At 38.0% G+C, this 15054-nt stretch overlaps 1 protein-coding gene across 3 annotated transcripts in view; it reads left to right on the top strand.

The window, feature by feature from the left end:
- Znf521 (zinc finger protein 521) overlaps window positions 1-15054 on the top strand; it is a 267522-nt gene that overhangs the window by 24514 nt on the left and 227954 nt on the right. For all 3 annotated transcript variants that reach the window (XM_087193984.1, XM_087193979.1, XM_087193983.1), the window contains one exon: window positions 4315-4491. Coding sequence is in view for 2 of the 3 variants with exons in the window: in XM_087193979.1 (XP_087050105.1) it covers window positions 4315-4491 (177 nt within the window). In the remaining variant the exon portion in view is untranslated. The remainder of the gene's footprint in view (window positions 1-4314; window positions 4492-15054) is intronic.

Here is a 15054-nt window from a genome sequence, read left to right on the forward strand (position 1 = left end):
TAGAGTACCAAGTTATAAATGTAGTGCAGCTACGGCATATTAATCTTACTGCAGAGATTTAATGAGGCAGTTGTTTTGCGATGGACACTATTGGGAGCAGAGAGCGACAGAGTTTTACTTTACCACTGAGCTGCAGAAATATTCCTTGCCTGGTAATAATTATAACCACATGATCTCTTAGTTTTTCTTTCTTTTGCCAGTGCTTTTCCATGCAAAAGTGGCTTGGAAGGAGGTCCATTTCTAGGCAGTGAAATGGATTGGAAATTGGGCTGTTTTCTCAGTAGTTTGACATTTTAGCTTTGATCAGGCATGGGATCCTTGTTGCAAAGAGAGAAATATGTAAGATGAGTTTCAAGAATACAGATAGTCTTTGCCAGTCCACTGAGATGGCTTTTAGATATTCATTACTTTTACTTGACTTTTATATAGGTTATAAAAAGTAAATGTGGTGAAACCTCATTTTTACATGGACAGAATAGAATTTCTGCTGGTTGGCCTTAAACTGATCCCACACTTGAAATTAATTGAAGTCCATGAGTTTATTGCCTCCAACACTTTTAAGCCAGTGCAATTTTTCATTTTCCCCAAAGTTGTAATTTTATTAAACCAAGTTAAAGCAATAACAAATCTTATGAAGAGGAGGATGAGAAGAAGGAAAGAACTACCTGCCACAGAATATAATAAGGGGAAAATTATGCCTCTTTTAAATTCTCATTTATAGGTAATGTTAACAAAATTGGAAACAGAATTCTGCTTTTTATTGCAGTAATAATAGTTGTGTTGGTATTCTCAAATGCAGCCTCTTATTCAGGTCAGGACTCTATAAATCCTGCATCCATAGTACCCTTCAAAGGGATGAACTGGGAAGTTGGCTGAAGAGGTGAAGTCACTTGTAGTGGATGCAACATGTTTAGGTGGCATTGTTTACGGTGTGGATGTGAGTGGTGTCCTCTGTCCGGCTCTGCTGTGATTTCCAGCTGCAGTGTAGGGGACAGGGGGATATTTTAAAATACTGCCCTTGGAGTGGGTTTATAGCCAGCAGTGTGGTTGGGAGAATAATTGTCCCTCTTGCAGCAGTGGGGGAGCAGGGTGGTGCTCACAGGCATGGACCTTGTGTTTATAACCCCTTAGGTTGAAGTCAGAGGTTTGAATGGCTAGCAGAGTAATACAATTATTTTTTATGATTGGTTCTCAAAGGACTTTATAAAAACTACATCACTAAGGCCATGTGCAATTACTGAAGTGTAGCCACCTGTGGGGAAGAAATGGTTGACAACGTAAGCTTTCTAGAATCTTCCTGTGTCAACTAGCATTAGGAATGGAAACCCCTCACACAAATAAACACATCTTTTGAATGGGAAAGAAAGAATTTCTCCTGAAAGTAGAGGTTGGAAAAATCTTGCAGGGAGAGAGACTGAGAGTCTAGTACTCATTACACTAAGGCATCATTGGCGATAATCGAACCCACCTCCCAGAGGGTCCCTCTTAAGTGTTGACCTAAAAACAAATTCGCCAGTTGGCTGGAGCATGCATCCTAAAGTTGCAGCAGAAGTGAATAAGCTTGACTGACTTCAGTCCCTGAAGGGTTCTATCTGTAAATGCAGAAGTGGAAGCGAAAACATTTTTATTAGTCTTAAAATGACCCTTATTCTAATAACTAGCCCTAGTGCCAGAAGCACGGGCTAGGGCCATTCTTTAGCTTTTAAGAGCAAAAATATCACACATTCTTACTTGTTTGGTATTTTTGATACTGGATTTGTGCAAAGTCCTCATATGCTTGAATAATAAGGAAGGTGAGTTTTTATCATTTTTCTCTGCAAACTACCTAGAGTATTCTAAGAGTCTCCTTATTTAAAAACAAACAGGTCTGCAAACTTGCTGTGTAGCATTTAAATAATCATATTAAAATTCAGACCTAACACCCATGTTTCCCGGAGTGCTGTCAGTTTTTTGAGAAACTGGAAACTCATGCTAAACAACGAAGAATATTCAGTGTGTGCGTGCTGCCTCCCAACAAGCATTTAGTGGCACGGGGTCACTCTGTCATTGTCAGGACAGTTATCCATTGTCTTCAGTTGCTTTCTGGTTTGGCAGCATTTTACCACTTGGTTTAGTTTGTGGGAGATCTTGGGACCACTACCCGCCTGTTGTGTCTGTAGCTCTAGACAAAACATTTGAAAGCAGGAAGCTCAAGTGTGGTGGGTCATACATATAGTGTCAATTTTGGAAAATGCAGACATGCAGATGCTTTTTCATTTGGAGGTAGCTAGTCTTTTCCTATTTACCAAAAAACATACCAGTAAAGGACACTTTTTAGCCACTGTCATTTTTTTCCCTTTCCTTCTCACCATCTTTAAATAATGCTCCCTAAGCACTCACCTGCTGGTGGCACTGTATTGGGCAAAGTAAGAGACAAACAAGAAAGATACCGTTATTACTCCCCTAGGAGTGAGCCCTCTAAATTCCAGTATATGGAAATGGGCACTGGGAAGAGTTGGGTTTTTTTTGTACCAGAGATCAAACTCAGTTCCTTGCGCTTGCGAGGCAGGCGAGGGAACCACTGAGCTAAATCCCTGGCCTAGGAAGAGTTTTGAGACAATAATTTTTCAGATGGTTAAATCAACCTAAATTACCAATTTACTTAAATACCATGTTCTTTAAAAAACAAATAAACAAACAAACAACTTTCTCTTTGAGATGGGGATTCTGCCTTTTTTCATGAACTTGAGAGATTATTTTATAGGTTGGAATGTAAGTGGATTTGGGCATGCCTAAATCATTTCAAGGGTGATGACATAGTTACCTCTCTTGTAAATGCAAAGAAAGGCTTTGGAGCAACTGTCAGATGAGAAAGGGTGTGTAAGGCGGTTGTAGAACTAGGGTTTCTAGCAGTGTGTCACAGCGTAGCAGGAAGAGTAGCAGGAAGCAATTTCTGACAGCAGGAGGTTGAGGCGGTAGCATTATGGAATTTTCTAAGAAATATTTGGATAATTTTCATTGTGTGGATTCTTGTCTGTGACATTTCAAATAGTTAGTGAAACATTTAAAATATTAAATATCTGTATATTTAAACTATCAGATATAGCCATATTAAAATTAATATAGTCATGTTGAAGATGTGAGTATAGATGATGCATTACATATTTCTTAGGTGTTTTGATACAGTGCTTTTGTCAATATTCCATTGATGTGTCAGTGTCTTATAGAAAATAGAAATCTCTGGTTTGATATGAGACATAATTTATTTCTGATTTTGGGGGACTTCTTGCTATTAGAAATTGATACTCTACAAATTAGATGATACTCCACCAACTGGGTGATCCTCATTTATCTAAAGAGGCACATTCTCTCTCTCCCTCCTGCCCCCCACCCCCAGCACCCCCAGCCCCTTGTTTTTCTGCAGGAGGGCAAAGACACTGGGCTTTAGGGGTACATCTCTAAAATGAATCAAAGAACAGCATAAGAAATCAAAAAATATTTATTGAACTCTAAGTAAAAGCATTATATGTGCTTTACTCTTTTATTTCCCCCACTGTTTGTATATCATTCTTGGGGTTAAAGTGGAACTATTTTCAGTTTTCACAGCTGTTAGCTTTTCAGCATTAATAACGACAATTCAAGCTGTTGATTGGATTATGATTTAAAGTTTCTCTTAATATATTTTCTTTCTTGTTTTCTCAGATAATTTTGTAAACAGAGGACATTCACTCTTGAGTTTGGGGTTGTAAGAATGTTTTACTGTGTGGTAGAGCTTGTTTTGCTATTGTTGTCTAACAAATAATAGAGTAACTGTGTGCTTTGACCAGTTTGTAAGTAAAGGTCAATTTGGTGCCTATGGTAATTATAATTAGCTTAGTTTATTCTAGACTTTTTGTCTAATTCTCATAATTTCCCATGGAAGAGTGTATTTAGCAGAAAAGAAGTTCATTCTTAAGCACAGTGAATTTTTTTTCCTGTGCTTTGGAGACTGTTTCATTTTAAAGTTGATTTATCTCTCCTTTTTAAGCAAAAGCTCCTAAAAGACTATGAAAAAATGACAAATTTATTTGTAAGGGCGGACACATTATTTGAAGAGAGAGCTAGGAAAAGGCCTGCATAGTAGGGGAAAGGGAAGGACTCATTTAATAATCAAAAACTGACAAATTTTAGGGAAGGCTCACTTCTGATCCTTCTGTATTAAAATCTGCAAGGAAGCCTTCCTACTGCAGCTTCGAGGAAAATGATGTTTCTGTTTTTGGTAGCAAGAAGATTAAGTGTTGCTTTAAAAGAACCTGTCTTTAAACACAGTACTTATAGTCTTGATTTTTCTTGCAGACCCCAACTGTAAACTTGAAGACAAGACTGAAGATGGAGAGGCAATAGATTGTAAGAAGAGGCCGGAAGACGGGGAGGAGTTAGAAGAAGCTGTACACAGCTGTGACAGCTGCCTCCAGGTGTTTGAATCACTGAGCGATATCACAGAACACAAGATTAATCAATGTCAACTGACAGGTAAACAGTACTTAGCACTTCTTGTCTTCTCACACTGTTCTGTTTCTGATTTGTTTCAGTTTGGTTTTGTCTGTGTTTTTTCTCTCCCAGTTATCTTACTCCTGCATTTGAAATGCTAGGTGTGTCTAGTGGAGCCCGCAAGTATTGGATATGGTTGTTTTGGGGCAAAATAACCTCACTGTTCTAGTCTTTCTTGGATTTTTAAAGGCACCTAAACTTAATAGCTAATGAATATCTTTTCTTTTTTCTTTTTCTTTTTTCACTTCTTTTTCTTTCTTTTTTATTTCTCTTTCTTTATTTCTTCTCCCTCCCTCCTTCCACCCCTCCCCCCCTTCCTTCCTTCTTTTCTTCCTTCCATTCGTAGCAGTGATACCATATAGGAACACAATGTAATTTTGGATAAGTAAAATGAAATTTAAAAGTTTTTTGAATACTTTCCCAAAGAAATTTAGCACGTATTATTTTAGCTTAAATATTGTCTCCTCAAGGAAAATTTTCCTGATCCCTCTCTGCCTGAGTTAAGTGCTCTTTCTTGTTTCCATAAAGTCACGTTCTCTCTCTCTGTCTCTCATATCTGACTCAGCACTGGGAGTTGAGCCTGGGGTTTCTAGCATGCTACCCATGCACTCCACTCCTACTGAGCCTTATCCACAGCCTCTGATATTTCATCCTGGACACTGCAGTTCTCACTTTTCTGCCTCCCTCATTGACATGAGAGTATACGGATGGCAAGAGCGGCATCATGCTCATCATTGCATCTCTGAGCCTAGCACAGTGCTTGCCTTACTCATTAAGGCCTGTGCGCTCTTCCATTGTCCAGTTCATTGAAAGAGTCAGATTTAAAATCGCACAAAGCACAGCATGCTTAATGTAATGACTGAATAAAACTAAAACTCAGTTTATGGACTGTCTGTCCTCTTTAACAGTATAGTCATCCTCCATGTTTGTGGACTCTATGTGTGTAAATTCAACCAAGTGTGATTAAAAATGTTTGAGGGAAAGAAAACCATCTGTACTGGGCAGGTACAGACTTTTACAATTCTCGTCATTATTTCTGAAACAATACAGTGTAACAAGTGTTGACTTCATATTTGCATTGTGTTAGGTTTTGTAAACAATAGAGATGCGTTGAAGAATGTGGGAGAATCCATGTAGATCATATGCAGATACTATGTCATTTTGTGTAAGGAAGTTAAACATTTATGAATTTTGGTATCTCTGAGGGTCCTGAAGCCTGTCCCCATGGGTAAGAGTGATGACCAGGTATCCTCAAGAATGTACTCACTGGACTTGGCTGGGCTCTGCTAGATAGATGTCTTTTTTTAGATATGTGTCATTTTTCTCTTGCTCTTTGAAGCTGAGAGCACTTCTGTTGTGAATGTGTATCTTTCTCTCTTCCTCTCTTTCATTTTCCTACAACAAATCTTTTAAAAATTAGCTGTGTATAGGAAGTGGATCTTCTAGACAAGTGATTCTCCAACTGTTTTCCATAGAATGGATATATTTTCATTAGATTTTAGTGAGCATTCCATTTTACAAGATTTCCCATGCAGAATACTGTGGAAGTGTTAGATTAGATCCAGTTAAATAGACTGCATTATTAAAGTGCATTGGGGCTCCTTTCTTCAAAGAGGGCTCATAATGAACATGTTCATGAGGTCGTGGAATCTGTCTTTCAGAAAACTCATTAGCATTTTGTTGGAATGATACCTATAGGCCATATACAAATTTTCTGTGTTTTAATGTGGATTTGGGTGGTAGTTTTTATTTAGATACAACTCCAAACCTAGAGAAATATTACAAAAGTAATGCAAAGAATTCCCACATTCTACTTATCTGCTTCATTAATTGGTTACATTTTGTCTCATTTACTTTTATCATCCATATGTAATCTTCCCACTTTTTCTCTTTCCCTTTACCATTTCTTTCTTAGTCATTTGAGAAAGGGTTCAAGATATCACACCTTATAAATATATCCTGTATATTTCTTATGAACAAATACATTCTCCTACATAGCCAAGACATTTACCAAAATCAAGACAGTAGCATCTGATGACAATAGATACTACCTATTGTCATGTCCATATTTAAATTTCAATAGTTACTTCAATAACTACTTTTAAAGCTACCTTTTTGTTCCTCATCCAGAATTCAGGATCATGCACAACACTTTGTTCTCATGTCTCTTTTGACTTCTATATTCTGGGATGCCCTTTAAGACTTTTCCTTTTACTTTCTCCACCTGTGTATTTTTGAAGAGAAGCTGCAGTAGTTTATAGAACGCTCATCCTGATGTTTCCTCCTGATTGCATTCAGGTCTTGTACTTGTGGCAGGGACACCAAAGTGACGTCCTGCTCTTCTCAGTTCATCAGGAAGTGAGTGCTGTTAGTTTGTTTCAATGTTGTGATGTTAACAGTGAAAACTTGTTTAAGGCGGTGCCGGCCAACTTTCTCCAATATGAACTTAGCATTTTCTCTTTGGCCAGCTTAAGTAATTTATGGGCAGATACTTTGATACTATGTAAATATCCTCAATCGCATAGAACTGTCACCCACTGTTTTGGTACCCACCATAATTCTGTAATTTCTGTTATTAGCTGGTCTACTGCACTTTCTTTTCTTAGTCATTTGTCCTTTGTTGTTCATATCACTGTGGACTTTGGGATTTCTCTTCAGTGGGTCATAGTTCATTATTGACATTTTGATGTTTATATTGCTCTTGATTTAGCGAATGGGAGTACAGTCAAACTAGGTCTTCTTTCTGTTTAATTTGTCTCCATGATTATTTGAGGACTTACTTAGTTTCCATGGGAAAACAGAGCCTTGAGGTCATTATGTTTTTTCTTGACCCAGTCCTACAATCAGCCAACCTCCCTTCCCCTCTCTGACTCCCTCCCTCTCCTTACCCATTCCCCCTTTTTGGAGCTCTGGTTCTTTTTACAGGATGAGGTACTTAGAAGCCAAGATGTGGATATTAAGTGTGCTCATTGCTACAAGTGTACCATTGCCTGTAGGCCTTTCAACAGAGGCAAAAAATATATCTGCACACTTAATATAATATGTAAATATATACATGATATAGTTCATAAAACTCACACATGCAAAAGCATGTGCACATAATATTTTTTTCTTTTAGTATCCAATCAAAACCATGTGCTCATATGGATATCTCCAGTTCAGTCCAATATCTCAGGTTCATCCTAGTCTTTTTCCTTTCTGTATTAGTCCAACTTCCTTTGCTTTTTCAGAGGCATAGGCAGATTTGTTTGGTATGGTTAGAAAGTACTGTGATGAAGAGACTCTGACTGCTCCCACCTGCCTTCTGTGTTATACAGGAACCTAACTCCCACCACCCTCAATGTGTTTACTCATTTGCTGAAGACTAAATAGTTTCAAAATTGCTTATTCATACTACCACAATAAGCAAACCAACTAACTCGAGTATAATCTATAATTTTAGAGTATTAATGCTGTAATTTTAATACAACATTTACTTAGCAGTGAAATTCGTAAATCTCAAGTATACAATTTGATGATTTTTGGCAAAATACGCACATCCATGTGACACAGTTCTCTTAGATGATTTCTTGCATCCCAGGAGTCCCCTCATATCCCTTTTTGAGAAAGTATGCTCCCCTAGAAGTTTCTAAGTTCTAGAACCATCAGTTTGTTTTGCTTATTGCAAGTGGAATCATATACTATGCACTTTTCTGTGTGTACGGCTTCTTTTATTCAGCGTGTCAGTGAGTCATTCATGTTGTTCTATCTATAAATAGTGTGTTTCATTTTATTGCTGAGTAATATTTGGCATATAGGAATACTACTACTGTTGTATGACTATGACAAAATGTATTTTCCATTCTCTTATTTTTGGACATTTTGGTCAATTTTAGTTTTTGGCTAGTTGTCAGTTGTAGTGAAGTTGTAATGAATCTTCTCGTTAGAATTGTTATGTGAATATATGATTTAATTCTCTTAGAATAATAATGTAGGAGTAGATTTGCTGGGTCATTGAGGAAATGGGGAAAGGGTAGGCTTGTCTGTAGGAGAAGCTTCTGGACCCGATTCTAAATGGTTGTACTATTTTACACACCCACCAGCGAGGTATCAGCTTAGTTATTGTGTATCCTTGCTGACATTTGTGCTATTAGTCTTTCTCATGTTGACATTCTGTGAGATGTATATCGGTACCTTTTGTTGATTTATTTACATTTTCTGATTCATGTATATTTAACTGACTTCTTTAATGCCTATTTTCCTCAGAACAGATAATTTTAGGAAAATCTTATTAAATGTAGATGATGAGTAAGAGTGTTTTAAATGGGATTGCTAGTGTTTTAAAGGAAACCACACTCACATGAAACTGGACTCATATGAAAATAAAACCAGAGAAACTTGAGCAAGCGAGTTTGCCTGACCTGCCCGGTATACACTAAATGTAGCAAGAAAACTTATCTAAGGCAAGGATAAGTTGTCGTTCAGGCTTGGAGCAACTTCCTTCCTTACTTTACTTACTGATTTATGCATGCAGGGGATTGAACCCAGGGACTCGGTGCTAGATAAGTGGTCGGTCGCCCACTGAGCTACACCCCCTAGCCCTGAGTTACTTGAAAATTCAAATATTTTTAAAAACTTCTGATTCCACCAATGAGAGCTTACCTTTTGTGGTGTGTCTACCTTCTAGTGATCTGTACATTCAGCCCTATGAAATAGAATGGAAGCAAACGATGTTATTTCTGCCTCATATGACTTTAATAACATCTGTGCAGAAAATATTGAAATTTTTCTACACACGCCATGGTGAAGATAATATTTATGGGTTAAATACTGCTTTCCTTTTTATAAAGAATCTAAGAAAATATTTGGTGTACTTTGGTGTGAAGCTTTCTAGAAGCGGAAAATCTGCCCTATACTCATATACTGCAGCATTTTAACCAAAGGTAGAAAAACAAAAGCTTATTTGTGATTTACTGAAACCTTTCAGGGAGGAGTAAGTCTGATGGGCTTTGTTCCTGTTTATCGTTGTTCGGGGTGACATTGGTGGGGAGTGGATTCCGGAGGCACAGCAGAAGTGGAAGGAAGGCCAGGGCAAAGCAAAGAGAGTGAAAAGCAGTATGAGGGATCATTCCCATTTGTTGAAGGTGTTAAAGTTGAAATCTGAGTTGGCTGAAGGTGCCCCCAGTCTGCTCTGCGGAAGATTAAAGACCCCTGAAAGCATTTTAATTAAAGAAAGTACCCGATGCCTTTCCTTTCTTCCTCGATGCCAGCCTGTGAGTGTGAGCTGGGGAAGCAGCTCCTCAAGCTTTTCCTCCTGCCTCCTGCTGCCTGACTTCACTCTCTGGGGCTGCTTTTTCTGTTTTTCTCTGACTGACTGACAAAATGCTACATTTAAAAAAAAAAAAAAAAAAGGAAGTTTCTATTTGTTTTCTTTTTCCTTCTCTCAGATTTGCTATTTTTATCTTTCATTGTTCATTTCATTTTCACTCATGTCATCTTTTAACTTCATACAGCCTCATTTGCGTCTTTATTGGTTTGTCCTACTTCTTGTCCCTTAGCTAAGTCTTCTATTTTTCCTGTCCACACCACCCTCCACCTGCGTTTCATCAGAGTCTTAACAGCTTTTTCACTGTATTTGATCCCTGTGGCTCCTCGTCCATTAATCTTGTAGTTTTTGGTGTTTGACCCTACCTGGCTAGACCATAACCAGAAGACTTTTTGATAAATAATTTTTATGAAGAATTCTGAGTAGTGTACTGGAAGGCCAATTAGAAAGTGGAGTTCAAGGAGCAAGAAGACCTATAACTGGTTGCTTTGCACAATAACAGGAAACAGGTATTTTATGGTCTGATATTTTTACGGTTTGAATCTGAAATGCCTTTGAAGAGCAGTGGATGGTATTTGGAGATGGGATTAGACGATGAGGGTGCAGACCTCATCGATGGAGTAATCCATTGATGAGATGATCATCAGGCGGGCTGTTAGAAGGTGGAACCCAGTTGAGGGAATGGGTCAGGGAGCTGGCATTGTGTGGACTGTATCTTGTCCCTGGCTCCTTCCTCTCTGGGTTTCTCTCTGTCTTTTCTTCACGAATGCCATGAGGTGAGCAGCTGTGCTCTGCTGTGCCCTCCCTGCTGTGGTTTCTGCCTCATCAGAAACAACTCAGCCAAGTGTCCATGGACTGAAACATCTGAAACTGTGAGCCACAATAAATCTTTTCACCTATAAGTTGCCATTCTCAGGTATTTTGTCCTAGCAATGGAAAGCAGACTAACACAGACACCTATTGGAGGGGGGTACTCAGAGTGGTTCTGCTTCGAGAGTCATGACAACCTTGCCTTGGGCTCTTCCTTTTCCTGAACTGAGGGTTTTCTAGGTAACTTCAGATCCATTCCTTTGGTAGCCAGTCTTGTCAAGGATGACGAACATTTATTGGAAACTCTGCCTCACTGAAAACTGATTTACCCTATATAAAGGATCTTGAAATCCCGGCTTGCTAAATGATCCTAGATCAAACCAGGACTTTGGAGATGAAGGTCAAATGTGGAACAGGATAATCAAATCTAGTCCCAGATTTGAAAGTCAGCTTGAGGATTGAGAATACAGCAGGTCCTGTCATGGGTAGAGGTCAGGATGCCTGAGACCTTTGACAGAGGGTCCAGCACAAGATGCAGGAATGGATCATGTCACATACACAGCATGTGGTGTGTCTCGGTTGTATTCTGGAATGTTCAGTTCTGGACAAGCATCCTTGATCTAGAAAAGGACAAATCCTCCCCTGAAGATAGCAAGTGAGAAGCCTACACTCATGCAGATGATTTTTTTCTTCTTTGTCTCATGGTGCAGTTTTCCTCCAGCCTACCATCCAGCATATGTAAGTAAATTTTGTATCATTCCTGCTTGAAGGAATAGGGGGAAAGGTGAAGGCAAAAAAATAAATCCTTCTCTTCAGTTGTAGCTATAGATGGAAAACACCTGCCTTGCCCCAGCCTTGCTGTCTTTTTCCTGGAGTCTGGGAAGGGAGGGAAATCCACACTCAAGTGCTATTGGGACTCTCTGATTCAGAAGACAGATTATCAAAATATATATTTAAGGAAGGAAAAGCACAGAAAACCTCTCATTTTACTAATCCACAAACTCTATCATTTCTTGCCAATTCCCTCAGGGGGCAGGGAGGGCTGGGAGCCAGAGGGGTCTCATCACACTTCTGAACAAAGATTTAATAGCAGGGTGCTGTGGGAAGGCTGAGATTATGGAGACTTTATTATGCTTACAAAACTGAGTAAGAGCTAGCATTGTAAATCATCAAAACTAAGCTACACTTATCAGGATAAATGTGTAAAGTGCATTTGGTAATACAGTATGCTTGTTGTTCTGAGTCATTTTTCTCTTTTCCCTTCCTAATTTGCAAATTTGAATTGTCTGTTAAGTGTTCTTCCACATCATTAATGTGAATTGCTTGGGCGTAAAGGCAGAAAAAACGAAATGGTATTGTATTAGACCTTAACCCACCACTCGCCATGCTGCTACTGGTGGTTGAGTAGGTAGAAATCTGCGTGGCAGGAAGCCTGCTGTAGTTTGGGGGGACATGTTTTCAGATCAGATTTTAAAGCCCTAACCACATGTATGGCTTCTTTACAAATATTTTTGTATGGGTTCACTTTTTTGAGCAAAATGACCTAAATCAATGAGTGTGTGCTATACATCAGTATAAAGTGGTAAACGTTCACGTAGTATCATTTTGAACGTTAGGAAACTTCCTGGAAACGTCACATAATTTTTGTGAACTGAGAACTTTTAGATATCTGGAATGGGGGGGGATCAAAAAGTTTTATATGCTTGTGTAAAGATGAGTTGGTTCCACTGGGCAGCGAAGGACGGATAGCCAATTCTGTTGGCAGTAGGAACAGAAGAAATGCATGTTTTATAGAGGAAAGCATTATTTTTGAAGAGGCCCATTGAAACTGGTTTTAGAACATTTTAAAAACTTTTTTTTGCGGTTTTCCCTATCAAACCATAACTTGACATAGATTACATGAAATAAATATGATATTTAAAATTTTTAGTTTGTTAGGCTCAAGGCATTATATGTTTGACTTATCTATTTCTATAATCATTCATTGTTCTTACTTCGTTGTTAATCATTAATACCTTAAACACCCACCTTTCTATTAATTTCAAGGTTCTATAAGTTTCATTTTACTATTTCTCTTTATTTTGATGAATTATTTTTGTCCTCCCCAAAACATTTCTATGCTTTTTAGCCTCCTTCATTTACCTTGTCTCCCTAAAACCCCAAGATATATTTGCACAGCTTTTGTAGATTCTATTCTCAAACTCTACCTGCATTTGCATCTTAGTTTGGGAATGGGAGGTTTCTAAACATTTTTTTACAAAAAGAATTCAGTATGAACTTTCATAATTTGCTTATAGTAGTATATTACATTGCAATATGTGTTATACAACATTCACAAAAGTGAAATTAAAATATTAGGTTAAGATAAACAGTGCTTAAAAATAATTTTATTATTTTAGAATCCTGATGTACTTTTATTTATTTTATTAATTCATTTTAATGACTGTTAGACCTGAAGAAGATACCTCGCAACACCAGCAAAGAAAGAACGTATGTCATTTATTTGTCTGTGAGGTTCATTATTGTCAGTGGTGGATATAAGCCCATAGTTCAAACTTTCATGATAGTCTTAATTTTGTTTGGCCAACTTTTGGTCAGCTTTGCTTCAATTGTTTCTTTTTCTCTCCTCTTTCATACGATGGCTGACGGAAAGCTTTTGTTCCGAATAGGTGGGCCAGATTGCCGTCTTCTTATAGATTTCTTGGGCTTGTTTATCTATATTGCAGTTTTCTTGCAAAAAACTCTTAAAGTCAGTTGTCAAAATTTGAGGCTCGTATGTGAATGAAATTAGTTGAAACTAAACAAGATGATCTGTGAATCCATTTCACTGGATATGGTAAACTCTTTGCCAGTGAGGTGAAAGGACTGAAAAAAGAATTGGCCGACTGAGGTGTTATTTATCTTGCTCTCAGACGGGGCTTATGTGTACTCAGAAGGCCATTTGGGATCGGTGTCCTTTCTAATTGGTTGCTAAATATCCTGAATATGCTCTCTATCCTGTATTTCGGAGCACACTGCTCTTGTCTGCCACTTGCTTCATGATGTGAAAAGTAGCTCCCCACATCTCTGCCACTCCCAGTCTGAGAGAAAGTGGTAGGGTTGAGTGTGGCATTTTCTTCCTCTCTCGGGGCTGGGACTAAATTCTCCTCTGCATTTGCCAAGAGGCAGTAATCACCCCAAATTGGCTCCAACTTCTGAGTTGTCTGCTAAGTGAGCTCCTTTTTCCAGCTTTGGAGAAAGGGTCATTTCAACTTTTTCAGTCCTTTATAAGGCTACGAAGCTTTATGATTTCCACACTGACTTTGCTGTAGCAGAATTTGAAAATATTAGTACCTTGCCTGCCACTCTCTTTTTGATATATTTGTTTGTGAAAGTCTCTACCGAAACACAGAGGTAAAACAATTATTTTTAGATCCATTATTTTCTCAAAGCTCTTTGAATGCTTCTGGGTAATATAATTGGGGTTTGTGAGAGAGCTGTACTAATGAATTGTGTTTTTCCATTATGAGTGATGGGTGTTACATGTATTAGTTTCTTACAATTAAATGGTATAGATAGTGAAAGGGTAGCTCAAAGAAATATTTCTTTGTATTTCTGATGTCCATCTTTTATGAAGTAGATTTACTCCTACCTGCCTTAATAATGTGGTGTGACTCACAGGGCAGCTCTGAATATGAATGGCAAGTTCCTGAAGGAAGAAATCTCCTGAAATAAAAAACAAATGGATGCATTCACTTTATTTTTATACAAGAAAAATCTAAATCTCCTGAAACAGAAAACAAATGGATGCATTCACTTTATTTTTGTACAAGAAAAATCCAAGTGAAGAATATCCCTTATTAGTTACAACTATATTCAGAAAGTACATGTCCTTTAATTTGAGTTTTTAAAAAATTCGTGTTTTAAAGAGGATGTAATTCAAGAAGAAAATTAGCATTAATATCTGTGTATAAGAAAATATTACCTTTGGATGTCTGCATAACCACAGTGGTTTTGGATGAATGGTTTTGTCTTACTTGGATAATTGATAATGAATATATAATGATCTAATTGTGGGAGTTCAGGATTCATTTGCCAAAAATTGTAAATAAAATGTCAAGAACACAAACCATGGGAGAATTTCTTCTAGAATTTCTACCGTGTCCTTGATGGTCATTGGTAGTAACTAGAACTGTCAGTTTGTCCCCGTGGAGAAGTGTAAAAATTATAAATGAAGAGCTGTATTTGGGACGTGGAAACAGTGGGGTCTCATTTGTGGAGAAGATGGATTGAAAGAGACCCCCTAATTTCCTAGGCCCTCCATAGCCCTTCGTCTGCCCAGTGAGCAGGGCAGCATTTAGCTGTTTGGCTACAGTTGTGTGTATAACGGCTCTTCCACAGTCAGCCTGTTCTCAGGTTTGAAATTCTACATGATAAAATCTAAGGTGTTG

The sequence above is a fragment of the Heterocephalus glaber genome, unplaced genomic scaffold (assembly GCF_053883595.1).
Source record: "Heterocephalus glaber isolate CG9 unplaced genomic scaffold, H.glaber_assembly_v1.0 deba00000331, whole genome shotgun sequence".
Classification (NCBI taxonomy): Eukaryota; Metazoa; Chordata; class Mammalia; order Rodentia; family Bathyergidae; genus Heterocephalus; species Heterocephalus glaber.